Here is a 13,796-nt window from a genome sequence, read left to right on the forward strand (position 1 = left end):
CTATCTAATATTCTAAGATTTCAGGTCTGAGAGATGGTCTGAGGCTCTAATGTCCATTACATTAGGGTCCTTGATGTGAAGAAACCTGAGAACCACATATGTCTACACCCTCCCCAGACCGACAGAGGGGGTTGGCAGGGACAGAGATCACACAGTGAACTTTTGGGGAATCAAGTAAATAAATAAATATGAGGAAAAAAAGTAAATCAACTCTTAATGACCACGGTGAATATTAATCACAACAAACTGCTTCTTCTTCAGCAGCTTTCTTTATGCCGAAAGCATCTCGAAGAGCTCCAGAAGTCCCCCTGGGACTAATAAAACACATACATACACAATGGAATTGACCTCTCACCTCCTATTATGGATCATAATGGCTTTTACTGATTGAATAGGCCAAGGTCCTCATCCTATCTGTCCAATCTGTGAGCCATACATCTCCATTCAGCTGTACACACTCCCCGTCTGTATCTGATAGAGATGATGTGAAAACCATATGTCGGCCATTGTGGTACGTTCCACATGCAACAATGGCACCGAGTGGTGCACAATGGCACCCCGAGCACCACTTCCTGTAGTGGCTAACCTGATTAGGTAAATGACAGGCTATCCCCCTCGTTTGTCATTGTTAGCACATTAGCAATCTGACCCAAACCCCATAGAGAGCCATATCCTTGCTAAGCTAATCACTGAGTGATGGTTATCTCCAGGCCAGCTCCCGTGTCAGAGGTTAGGAGATACAGGGGGGAGGAGAGGGCGAGAGAGGACAGAAGAGAGTGCAGGACTAGCAGAGGGTAGTATTTCTGAGGAAAGAGCTCAATGGAGCAGGAGAGAGAGAGAGAGAGAGAGAGAGAGAGAGAGAGACTTGCCAAAGGCTTACACATGGCCTGATATCGGACCACTGTAAGAGTCCTGGGGCGGAGTGTGTGTGTGTGTGTGTGTGTCTAATTTCTGTGTGTGCGTGAGAGCGCATGCGCATGCGTGCACTCACACACTTTAAGCTCATTGGGTGCCGTGTCAGAAATGGGACAATATTAATGTTATGATCTAGTTCAGCGCAGGGTTTCAGCTTAGTAGAGTTTCAGTTAACGAGGACAAATGCACATGCACACGTGCCACAACTCACACATACATACACACAGTCAGTGAATAATATATAGGTCATTCGTTTCAACCTGCTGGCTGAAAGCATGCTTCCATGAGTGCCAAATAAAACCTGCAATGCTTTGTATTCAATCCAGTTTGGCTCGCTGAACCATTTCCTTAGTGACTGGCAAACTATAGAGGCAAAATAAATTGCTTGTTATACACTGTATTTGTAACATCAAATAGAATTAAATAATAACCTTATGGGTCCATTTTCATACTCTCGGAGTTAAATTAAGGATTTTGCACTGTAGCATTCAGTAGCACTCTCTGAGTGAACTGCACACTGGGAATTTGTCTCTGTGCAGGACTGATGCAGGAAATGCAGAAGTCCATTATGTCACAATGAAACCTATCGAGGAAGGGCTGGTAGCTGACCTGAGCGCTTAGTGTGTCCACAAGACAGTGTCCTGCTGTACTGTACTGTACTGTACTGTACTGTACTGTACTGTACTGTACTGTACTGTACTGTACTGTACTGTACTGTACTGTACTGTACTGTCTCAAGGACCCCTAGTTTGACATGCATTAGATTAGGCCATGTATGGTTCATGGTTTTATTCCCCATAAGGGTCCACTCCTAAAGGACCCCTGGGGGGTCCCGACTCCCCAGACCCCACTTTGAGAACCACTGCTATACTGTACGTGACATGTATCATTCCCCTCTCTGTTTCCCTACACTACAAAGACATGTATCATTCCCCTCTCTGTTTCCCTACACTACAAAGCTGGAACTGGAGAGAGAACCTACTTTATTTAAAGATACAGTATTCTTTGGGGTCAGCTGCGGGAAGGACTATAGCCCTATTTATATGGTGTGCACTTGGTGAGCCACACCATACTTACTTTTATTCTTAGTCTTGTAGGAGGGGCGTTGGCCAATGCAGTGTAGTCTTATATATTGTCTAATCTTATATCATCACTTTCCACAGGTAACATGGCAGTTTCTTCAGTGACAGATGTTTTTTCAAACACTACAAAATCAACTGCCTACAACTGCCTATCTGCTGCAACTACATTTGCAGTTTTTCAGTTTTAGATGTTTGGGGGGGAAACAAAAACAAAACAAAACAAACTTCCACCCTTAAATGCCATTGAATGGTAAATTATTCACTTAATTAACAACTGTGACATTGGCCAGGTCACAAAATGTTGTGTTTACTGCTTTGATGTTGGCTTTGATGTTAGAATTAATGATGATGATGATGATGATGATTATGTTGATGAAGGTGGTGTTTTGTTGGACTTGCAGCTGCGTTCTGGGGGGACATCGCCCTGGATGAGGAGGACCTGCGTATGTTCCAGATCGACAGGACGATAGACCTCACCCAGCACACACACACACAGACACACTCCCGACAGGGACACACCACAGGTGAGAAGCATTATGTTGTGTTATATATAATCTGGCAAGTTTCTTATTCTTTTTTGCTTCTTTTTTTCAAATTAACGTGATTGGCACTTGGTAAAGCTACTACATATATACAGTATATAAAGTATAGGTGTTTTATAGCCTACATAAATGACAATGACAACACAGGGTATTGTAGCTGTAGGTGGGTGAATGGGAGTTCAGATTTAATGGCCTAGTCAGTGAAATGAAAAAGACGTTTTTCACACTTTTAGAGCATAGCCGTGTTCATCATGTGGGCATACCTAACAATAGATGCCAAAACAATGGGAAAATTTCCATTTTCTGTGTATTTTTATATTAAAAGTCTATAAAGCTAATTTGAATTACTTCCTGTGAAAAACGTGCTGCGTGATGACTTACCGCTACTCTTTTGAATATAAATTAATAATGAATCACATTTTTATAGCGCTAGCCAAAATAAATATTTTAGCGATCATGTTTTATATTAGATTAGATTAGATGTCTTTATTATCCACAAGGGAAATTTGTTTTGCTCAGGTCAATGCATACATGATTCAGGACAATACAATAAATATACAAATACAATAAAACACCCAGCAAAGTACTAGTAAAATAATTCAATTTTTTTATTTGATATAGGCATCAGAAGTGTTAAGAGAACCAGAAACAGACTGAAAAAAGAAAAAGATAACCTTGAGATTATGGGGCAGCATATGATTATGCTGCCCCATGAGATTATGGCACTGGCAACAGTGTCAGTGTATGCTGGTCAGCGTTTGTTGTTGGCGATTTACCTCAGGTGCTGAATAAAGGGTTGCCATATTAGATCAAACGTTTGGTCTAATTTCATATATTGTATCCTCTCTACCAAATGTATTAAATTCCTTCAATCTTTCCCCTTCCACAGCAGTACACATTTTTGCAGACAGTCAAAACATTTTAAAGCATCTGTGAGTCATGGGGAGATCACTCATGGTCGCAGAATTATGAAAGGTGATGGTTTGGGGGTCTGGGGTACTTTGCAGTGAAAGTACTGTAGAGATAGTATTGAAAACATTGATCAAATAGTTCTGAAACTCTCATTTCTTCAAGTATTTCTGGTTACAGTATACTTCGTTTGGTATGTCTATATTTAATTCGAATAGGAGAGGTGATAAAACACACAGCTGTGGAACTCCAGTATTCAGGAGATCCACAATTCATTCATCCATCCATCCATCCATCTTCAACCGCTTATCCATAGTCGGGTCACGGGGGCAACAGCTCCACCAGAGAGCTTCCCTCTCCGGAGCAACATTAGTAACTTCCTCCTGGGGTATCCTGAGGCGTTCCAAGGCCAGTGTGGCAATGTAGTCCCTCCATCTGGTCCTTGGGTCTCCCTGGGGTCTCCTCCCAGTGAGACGTGCATCAAGGACCTCCCTAGGGAGACGCTCGAGAGGCATCCTAACCAGATGCCTGAACCACCTAAGCTGGCTCCTTTCCAGGCGAAGAAGCGGTGACTCTACTCTGAGTCTCTCTCGCATGACTGAACTTCTCAACCTATCTCTAAGAGAGATGCCGAAAACTAATTTTGGCCGCTTCTATTCACAACCTTTTTCTTTCGGTCATGACCCACATTTCATGACCATAGGTGAGAGTAGGATCAAAGATTGCTCGGTAGACAGAGAGCTTAGCCTTCTGGCTTAACTCTCTTTTCGTCACAAAAGTGCAGTACAGCGACTGCAATACCACCCCTGACGCTCCGATTCTCCGGCTGATCTCCTTCTTTCTTAACCCTCTTATTGCTATACCTAATTAACTAATTAATGTGCCTTCAGCCAGCATTTTTCAAATGTTTAATTTGTCATTTTAATGCCAATAGAAAAATCCGCGATATACACACTATATCTCATTTTGACGGGGCAAGACTATAGTATTGGGACAATCAGTCCTGATGGTGGCGGTAACGTCACCATTTTGCCGATTCTGACCAAAGAGAGCGAGTGAACGATGACCACTTCCGGTTTGGATCAAAATATCCGGCAGTAGCTTTGCTACTGTGTTACACTCTCAGATGTCCGGAATGCTAAGCTATCATCGTATTTTTCATAACTAAGTCAAATTAAGCTCTAATCAAGCCCAAAACATCGCATTTTACGCAGCGATGCATGCGCGATCACGCGCGTGTGTGATCGACCGTGCACGCGCGGATTTTCGGCCGGTTTTAGGAAGATTACATCGGCCGTTAGCCAAATTAGCAAAAAAATGCTAAATTTTGCGACAATAAGCTCCCGATTATTGGGAATCAATCGATTACGTCCATTACGTCACTGGCCATAAGGGATTTATTGATTTCATTACGTCAATTACGTCAGTGGCCATAAAGGGGTTCCTTCACCTGGGGTAATGTCTCATTCCGTACTTGGACTGCACAATCCATCGGTTTCCTGCTGAGAACCATGGCCTCAGATTTGGAGATGCTGCCGTACACTCGACTGCAAACCAGCCCACAAAATGAGGTTAATACTAAGGTTCAGGTCACACAGGTGTCCCGGGAGAAGATGGGGCTGGACCTTATTATAAGCAGAGAAGTCCATAAAAAGTACACATGTGTTTTAGACTTGTCTAGGTGACTATATATTTTTTCCAACAGAGTACAAGTGATATCCTCCGCACATCAACTAGCTCCATGAACTTAGCTGTTTTTTTTAGTTCCTTATACTCACTAAATGTTCCATGCATTTGCTTAGTACAGGAACGAGGGCAGTTGGTCTAAACTCAGGACTACAGTACGTCATCCATTTTCAACCTATATGTTTGTATAATTGGTCTCCATTGTCTCCTCAAGAAACACACAAGGTCGCTCATAGTGACCGTTGCTTCACTGACCCATAGGGCCTCTATACGGCTTATCACCCTCTCAGTTCTTTCATACCCCACCCAGGGCAGATACAGGCTGGAAGTGTGATGTTACATCTATTAGATGTATGCAGCATGTACAATATATACCTACAGTCGCAATAATGACAGGCACATACTGATGTCATTAAAGGCTCTCTTCTCTTCTCTTCTCTTCTCTTCTCTTCTCTTCTCTTCTCTTCTCTTCTCTTCTCTTCTCTTCTCTTCTCTTCTCTTCTCTTCTCTTCTCTTCTCTTCTCTTCTCTTCTCCTGTGTCAGGTGGCCTGGAGGAGGAACTTGAGGTTATCAAGAAGAGAAGTTCATTATACCTGCTGCTGGAGAGGATACGTAGATTTGGTTTTGGTATGGACACTTTACCTACACATTCACTCTCCCGACTCGTCACACAATGACACTTGGTCTCGGCCCTCTTATGCCACGCCTAACAACATGTTCATAGCCGTTGGGTGTGAGTGTGCCTCTACTAACACACAAAGATATGGAACGCATACACGCACCATGTACTGTATTTACTGTATATGATTCAAATTCATCACAGGAATTAAAAGTCCCATATACTTTGTTGAATCTGCAAATAGTGTGAATAGACAATCTACGAGCCAGTGTTAATCTGATCAAATGGTAAATGGTGCATTTATATAGCGCTTTTATCCAAAGATTGTGCATTCATACCGATGGCGGAGGAAACCATGCAAGGCGCCAACCTGCACAAATTAAGGGAGCAATTAGGGTCCCTTAATTTTCACTTTGACACTAACTCTAATGGCAAAGATTTCTCTCTCTTCTGTCATAGAATATCTCCCCAGGAACGTGAGTGAGGAGGCGCTGCAGGCGGGTAAAGCTGTGAAGCCCCGGGCCTCTCGGGCCTCGGTGAGGAGCCGTGTGCCTCGTGCTGCCACCTCCAGAGCAGAGAGGATCTGGCCTGGTGGAGTCATTCCCTACATCATCGGAGGAAACTTCACTGGTAAAGCCTCACGCATACTTTTGTTGCTGTCGGGCAGAAACCTCTCTTTTTTTTGTAAATGAATGCTCTACTTTGATCATAGTACAGCGTCACACAGCTCGAGGCGCGAAGCAACGTGTTTTGAGCTTTCAATCTTTGAAACTTTTGAAGTTACTATTTTGTTTGGTTTTGGTTTGGTTGAGATTTCCATCCAACGGAGATGGAAATAGCCGATCAACTTAAGTGTAGGCTAAATCAGCCTTAAGGTGCTGACATGCAGCACATAAACGATACAATCCTGAATCCTGGGTTCATATAACCCTTGAGAGTGATGGCCCATGTGTGTGTGTGTGTGTGTGTGTGTGTGTGTGTGTGTGTGTGTGTGTGTGTGTGTGTGTGTGTGTGTGTGTGTGTGTGTGTGTGTGTGTGTGTGTGTAGGCAGTCAGAGGGCCATGTTTAAGCAGGCTATGCGCCACTGGGAGAAGCAGACGTGTGTTACCTTCATAGAGAAGACTGACGAGGAGAGCTACATCGTCTTCACCTACAGGCCCTGCGGGTGAGTCCGTCTGCAGGGTGTGCGTGTGTGTGTGTGCGTGCGTGTGTCTGTGTGCGTCTGTGTGTATATTTGTTTTGCGTTAATATAAACATTTCTTTCTTTCGCTGTGTGTGTGTGCGCGTGCGTGTGTGCGTGCGTGCGTGCGTGCGTGCGTGCGTGTGTGCGGGCGTTGTGTACAGAAGATTAGTTAGTGACCTGGTCACAGTGAGAGACGACACGGTCACTCAACAATGGCTCCACTTTCCTTCCTGCCACCCCATCCCCCTCTGAAAGTGTGTATTATGTGTGGTGCGTGTGTGCCTGCGTGCGTGCGTGTCAGTGTGTATGAGTGAGTGAGCATACTGTATGTTTGTGTGTATGCATGTAAGTGTGTACAAGCTTTCAAGCATGTTTGTGTGCATGTTCTTGTGTATTTATGTGGAATTGCGTGTGTGTGTGTTGGGGATTCAGATCTACACATGAGCATATCTGTGCAAATGTGCTTGGATACATATGAGCCTGCTTGTGTGTGTGTGTGTGTGTGTGTGTGTGTGTGTGTGTGTGTGTGTGGGTGTGTGTGTGTGTGTGTGTGTGTGTGTGTGTGTGTGTGTGCGTGTGCGTGCGTGTGCGCGGGCGCATATGTGTACATACACACGCGTGTTTAATGTACGGTCCTTTCCTCCACTGTGGAAGTGTGTTGTTGTGGAGCCTGGCAGCAGAGAGGGGTCAGAGTGTGTTTATACAGTAGTTGTACAGAGAGTAGCTCTTGTGAAACACCAGAGATCCTACTTTTGTTCTACTTGACACTGCGTCTACAACTAGTACTACTACTACTACTACTACTACTACTACTACTACTACTACTACTACTACTAATTACTACTACTACTACAACAACTACTACTACTACTACTACTACTACAACTACAACTACTACTACTACTACTACTACTACTACTACTACTACTACTAGTCTCATCATTAGCTACTCGTATCAATACTTGTGTGTGTACTCTTCATAGTATTTTCTTGTTTGGTACAGACAGAAGATTAACGAGAGAGCAAAGGCAAGCCACAACTAGGGATAATGTGAAAATATAAAATGTAAGAAGCAGAGTTAGTCCAACCAAATGAATGAATGAATGAATGAATGAATGCGTGAGTGAGTGAGTGAGTGAGTGAGTGAATGAATGAATGAATGAATGAATGGATGGATGGATGGATGGATGGGTGAGTGAGTGAATGAATGAATGAATGAATGAATGAATGAATGGATGGACGGACGGACGGACGGACGGACGGACGGACGGACGGACGGACGGACGGACGGATGGATGGATGACGGACGGATGGATGGATGAGATGATGTGGGTATAGTTGGAGTAAGTGGTATGGAGCTGTTGCCGGTGGGGACAGACAGACAGCTGTCTCATGTCGCATGTCCTGCGACATAGCTGCATCACAGATTAGACTGCTTAAGCTGTTGTATAAATACACCACTTGTGTGTGTGTGTGGTGCATATACTGTTGGTGTGGAGGTGTGTGTGTGTGTGTGTGTCTGAGAGAGAGAGAGAGAGAGAGAGCGAGAGAGAGAGAGAGTATGCCATATACTGTAGTTGCTGTAAGGACAACCGTTTGGCTTGTTCGACTTCATATTCGACACACGTGTTCCACACCCCCGCAGGGAGTGCAGTGCCCGGACTCGAGTCGGTCGGACCCATGGTTCTCCAGAACCACCACAAAAGGCTCTGGTCAGGCTCTGCCAGTGGGCCTAATCAGCCTAAATCCCCTCACCTGTATTCACACGGGTATTATTAGGTTCCCAAGTTGCATCGTTCTCAAGTACAGTACAGGTCTAGTAAACATATTAAATAACAAACTGTGCATGCGTGCATGCGTGCGTGCGTGCGTGTGTGCGTGCGTGCGTGCGTGCGTGCGTGCGTGCGTGCGTGCGTGCGTGCGTGCGTGCGTGCGTGCGTGCGTGCGTGTGTATGTAGAAAGAAAATGAGAGACAGAGAAAGATGTGGTAATACATGTATTAGCCAGCCTGGTAGAGATGTGGTAATACATGTATTAGCCAGCCTGGTAGAGATGTGGTAATATATGTATTAGCCAGCCTGGTAGAGATGTGGTAATACATGTATTAGCCAGCCTGGTAGAGATGTGGTAATACATGTATTAGCCAGCCTGGTAGAGATGTGGTAATATATGTATTAGCCAGCCTGGTAGAGATGTGGTAATACATGTATTAGCCAGCCTGGTAGAGATGTGGTAATATATGTATTAGCCAGCCTGGTAGAGATGTGGTAATACATGTATTAGCCAGCCTGGTAGAGATGTGGTAATACATGTATTAGCCAGCCTGGTAGAGAACTGCACTGTGCTGCACTGAAGACTGTGTCCTCGCCACTGACTCTTGATCCTGACCATGCACTCTAAATATCGTGATAATCTTTAATTAATCAGATTGAGTTGCCTGGCAGTGAAATCTCCAACCTTTACAGAAGGAGAATGAATGTGACGCGTGCGTGCGTGCGTGCGTGCGTGCGTGCGTGCGTGCGTGCGTGCGTGCGTGCGTGCGTGCGTGCGTGCGTGCGTGCGTGCGTGCGTGCGCAGTGATATGCATGATCTCCCTTCTTGTGTGAGTTATGAAACTGCAGTATTATCAGAGTATGTGTGTATGTAAACAGCTTCTTGTGTTCCTAGTGGTGGCTCTAGTGAAGGACAGGAAATCCTGCATGTGTTTCTCAGAGAGAGAGAGAGAGAGAGAGAGAGAGAGAGAGAGAGAGAGCATCGTCTGAATGTGAAGTGTGTGTGTGTGTGTGTGTGTGTGTGTGTGTGTGTGTGTGTGTGTGTGTGTGTGTGTGTGTGTGTGTGTGTGTGTGTGTGTGTGTGTGTGTGTGTGTGTGTGTGTGTGTGTGTGTGTGTGCGTGCGTGTGTGTGTGTGGGGGGGGGGGGGGGGGGTACAAGAGCAGCAGTATTGTGGAACTGTCATATAGTTTTCATTACACTGTTCTGCAAGATCAAGTGAGTGGCAGGAAATCCTGGAAGTGTTATTGTGTGTGTGTGTGTGTGTGTGTGTGTGTGTGTGTGTGTGTGTGTGTGTGTGTGTGTGTCTGTCTGTCTCTCTGTCTGCGTGCGTGCGTGCGTGCGTGCGTGCGTGCGTGCGTGCGTGCGTGTGTGTGACAGAGAGAGAGATAATGTTTGTTCTGTGTTTGATGCGTGAGCGTGCATGCATGCTATATGTCTCTACAAAACACATTTCACAATGTTTTCTATATAGTTCATTTAAAGGATGTTGTTGCGTTTTAGTATATTTAATGTTAAATGCTAGGTCCGTCCCCGCCGCTAGGGGACGTTGTGTATATAATGGTTGAGCCCCACGGCAGCTTTTCTTTCTTTTTTTTTTTGCAGCTTTTAACATTGGTCCGGCAAATTTCGGATTTAATTTGTGACTTTGTATAGAGTAGACTACTGCTCCCGACATGTAAACGTTTCTGGCGACAGGTAGGGAGTGTGTGCTTGTGCTAATGACGTGGCCGGCAAAGGTTAACTTCATTAATGCTAACAGCTAGCAGCAGAGAATGAATTAAAGGAGAATTCTGGACTAGCCGTTTTCTTACAGAATTCTGATGATAATATATGTATGAACCACTGTTAGCGCTATCGCTTAAAGCAGGCACCCCAAACACACTGATTAGTCTACACCTGGCCTACAGGGCATGCACTGCTCCATGGATTAGTGTCAATGTTGGCCAGGTGTAGCTAAACAGTTAATGGTACTCCTCAGTAATGGCTGCACCCAAGGCACCCCTCTGTGGATTCCTATTATATAACCTATTTCTCCTCATCATCTGCCCCATCCCTCCTTCCTTCCTCCATACTTCCCCTCTTCCCCATCTATCTCTCCCTCCCTCCTTCCCTTCCTCCCTCCCTCCTTCCTCCATACCTCCTTTCCTCCCCCATCTATCTCTCTCTCCCTCCTTCCCTTCCTCCCTCCCTCCCTCCTTCCCTCCCTCCCTCCTTCTCCCCCTCCCTCCCCCAGGTGTTGCTCCTATGTGGGTCGTCGTGGCAACGGTCCCCAGGCCATCTCCATTGGGAAGAACTGTGACAAGTTTGGCATCGTGGTCCACGAGCTCGGCCACGTCATTGGCTTCTGGCACGAACACACGCGGCCCGACCGAGATGACCACGTGTCCATCATTAGAGACAACATACAACCAGGTGAGAGCTGTGTCTCGTGCACACACGCACGCACAATTCAATAATAGTGTCCATGTTTCCATGCACAGCAGGAGACAACAAATACTTTCTATTTGAAGACTGCAGCATGTGAAGGTCGTCCATGGTCACCAGAGTCCCACACACAGGGAGTGTGAATGGGCTTTCTAATGGCTGTGAAGTGACCTGTGACCTATCTGGCTGTCTCTCACGTCTTCTTCCTGTCAAACACGAATCATTAAAACTCTCACTCCCAATGCAGCACGTTTGCTCTATCGATTATGACTCACATTACTGCTGATGGTTTTCCAAAGCATACCCGTAATTATTTATTAATTGTTTTTTGGGGGGGGTGGACCATTGGATACAGTTCATTTCAGTTTGCAATGAAAATCTAGACTTGAAACTTGCTTCAGATACACTAAATATCATTGTGCAGTTATGTTATCGTTTCGCTTTCATGCATTTTAAAGCACAGATCGATTTGAAAAGTCTAGCCAAACATATAGTCTTTGGAGAAAAGATTGATTTACAAATAAAATTCAGGTGTCTACGACTTACTAACTGCACAATAATTATTGGCCAACATTCCGGAATTTCCGGTACTTACAGTACTCAATGAACAGGTAGTTCCGACGAAGTAATCTGATTGGTTGAAATAGCTTATATCTACCAGGGCTTCAAACGAGCACGACAGCACACCTAGACTTGGACCTAATCACATTAATATATCACTCCGCAGTCCGCTCCTGATTAGACCATATATTGCATAGCTGCGCTGTCCCACTCGCGGAAAAACAAAATCAACAGGAGCCTGCAAGCAAGACCCACCGGAAACAATGCAACGGAAATAGCCGATCTAGCTCACAACACGTCGCCATCGCGACCCGCTGTGAGCTTGTAGATCAGTTATTTTAGGTCACACGACACGGTCATATGACGGAGCATATATTGGAATTCCTCCCACTGCACCAGCCAGGCAGGTGCCTCGTAGAGCGCAGAGCGCTGCTAATTTGAATCAAACAGGGTCTATTTAAAGGGTTAGTTCAGATGTTTGGACTTACTTGCCATTTATAAAGTGGTAATTGATTGCCTGAGTCCCGTGGTGGGAGTTCTGGTCTGGTGTTGGCGAGTGATGTAGCTCTCCCTGTCTCCCAGCTCCATCATTTCACTGCTGCAACGCTCTCGGCACATAGAACAACATTTGCTAAGTGGGACTTTGCTAAGGAGACCAAGAAGAGGTCAGACTGAACATAAATTCACAGAGAACGTGACTTTGCTGGCCAAGAATGTGGCATAGCGTGATATCCTGTCACCCGTGTGACACACGGGCGCGCGCACACACACGCCTGCACGCCCGCCCGCAAGCATGCACCAAACACACCCATTGAGACAAAACATTCTTGCTGCATTGCCACATCTGATCAACAATTAACACCCTTGGATAAACCGTGTGTGTGTGTGTGCGTGCGTGTGTGTGTGTGTGTGTGTGTGTGTGTGTGTGTGTGTGTGTGTGTGTGTGTGTGTGTGTGTGTGTGTGTGTGTGTGTGTGTGTGTGTGTGTGTGTGTGTGTGTGTGTGTGTGTGTGTGTGTGCGTGTGTGCGCGCGTGTGTGCGTGCGTGCGTGCGTGTGTGTGTTTCCAGGTCAGGAGTATAACTTCCTGAAGATGGAGCCAGGTGAGGTGAACTCTCTTGGGGAACCGTATGACTTTGACAGCATCATGCACTATGCCAGGAACACCTTCTCGCGGTAAACACACACGCATGCATACACACACACACACACACACACACACACACACACACACACACACACACACACACACACACACACACACACACACACACGCACACACACGGTGGTCGTATTATAATCGGGGACTAGACTATTTGACATTCAATGTTCTTTTTCCACAAATGAGTCTTGAAAAATGGGGGTCGTCTTATTCGGGACAATACGGTATTCACTAGTAGGAATAAACACACCATTGGGGAGGTTTAAGGGATTTATTGACAGTAAAGAAATGGAGGGATGCAGGAGGGATGAATGAATACAGGTGTGTAGGTTCCGGGGGGGGTCGCCGACCCTGAGTCTTTGGGGAGGAGGTCGAATGGCACTCGTCGTGTGGCGTTCATCGTAAGGCGTTCGTCTTACGGTGCGCATGGACGATATCCCCCGCAGGAACCTGAGAAGGAGAGGAGAGAGTTTTGTTTTAATCGTTTGGTCCACTTTTGGCGAGGTGGATGTAGTTCTAGTGCCGGAAAGCTCCTTTGGGGGGAGAGGGGGGAGGGGCTGCTAGGAGGTGAAGGGGTGGGGGTGGGTTGCGAGAAGCCTGTAGGAAGGCGGCTAGTGTGCGACGCAGCGAGGCGGGCGAAACATGGAGGATTCTGGGTGGTACTGGGCAGGTATATATGGGGACAGGTAGATTGACGTGGAGGGCGGAGAGTGGCATGAAGGGCAGGGCCCTCCTCCTGAACATCTGTTGTTCCAACTCCATTTAACCTGATGTATTATGATGGTCTGGGATGAGGCTGTGGAACATTCACTTATTAGTTATGATTCATACAGTAGAGGTGATGATACAATACAGATTACTGTACAGTACCTTATGATCCCAGTGTGGAACATCTGTCATTACTTAAGGCCAATGCATAGTCCAGATGTATCATACACAGACT

The 13,796-nt window shown here is 45.7% G+C and overlaps 1 protein-coding gene across 1 annotated transcript in view; it reads left to right on the top strand.

Moving 5' to 3' along the window:
• Positions 1 to 13,796, top strand: part of tll1 (tolloid-like 1) — a gene marked incomplete at its 3' end in the record, with an annotated part of 57,711 nt that overhangs the window by 17,200 nt on the left and 26,715 nt on the right. The window contains exons 2-7 of the mRNA XM_079498959.1: positions 2,399 to 2,521; positions 5,678 to 5,761; positions 6,213 to 6,383; positions 6,801 to 6,918; positions 10,943 to 11,121; positions 12,762 to 12,867. Of these exons, the coding sequence (XP_079355085.1) occupies positions 2,399 to 2,521; positions 5,678 to 5,761; positions 6,213 to 6,383; positions 6,801 to 6,918; positions 10,943 to 11,121; positions 12,762 to 12,867 (781 nt within the window). The remainder of the gene's footprint in view (positions 1 to 2,398; positions 2,522 to 5,677; positions 5,762 to 6,212; positions 6,384 to 6,800; positions 6,919 to 10,942; positions 11,122 to 12,761; positions 12,868 to 13,796) is intronic.

Source organism: Electrona antarctica (genome assembly GCF_951216825.1).
Source record: "Electrona antarctica genome assembly, chromosome: 4".
In the NCBI taxonomy this organism is placed as follows: Eukaryota; Metazoa; Chordata; class Actinopteri; order Myctophiformes; family Myctophidae; genus Electrona; species Electrona antarctica.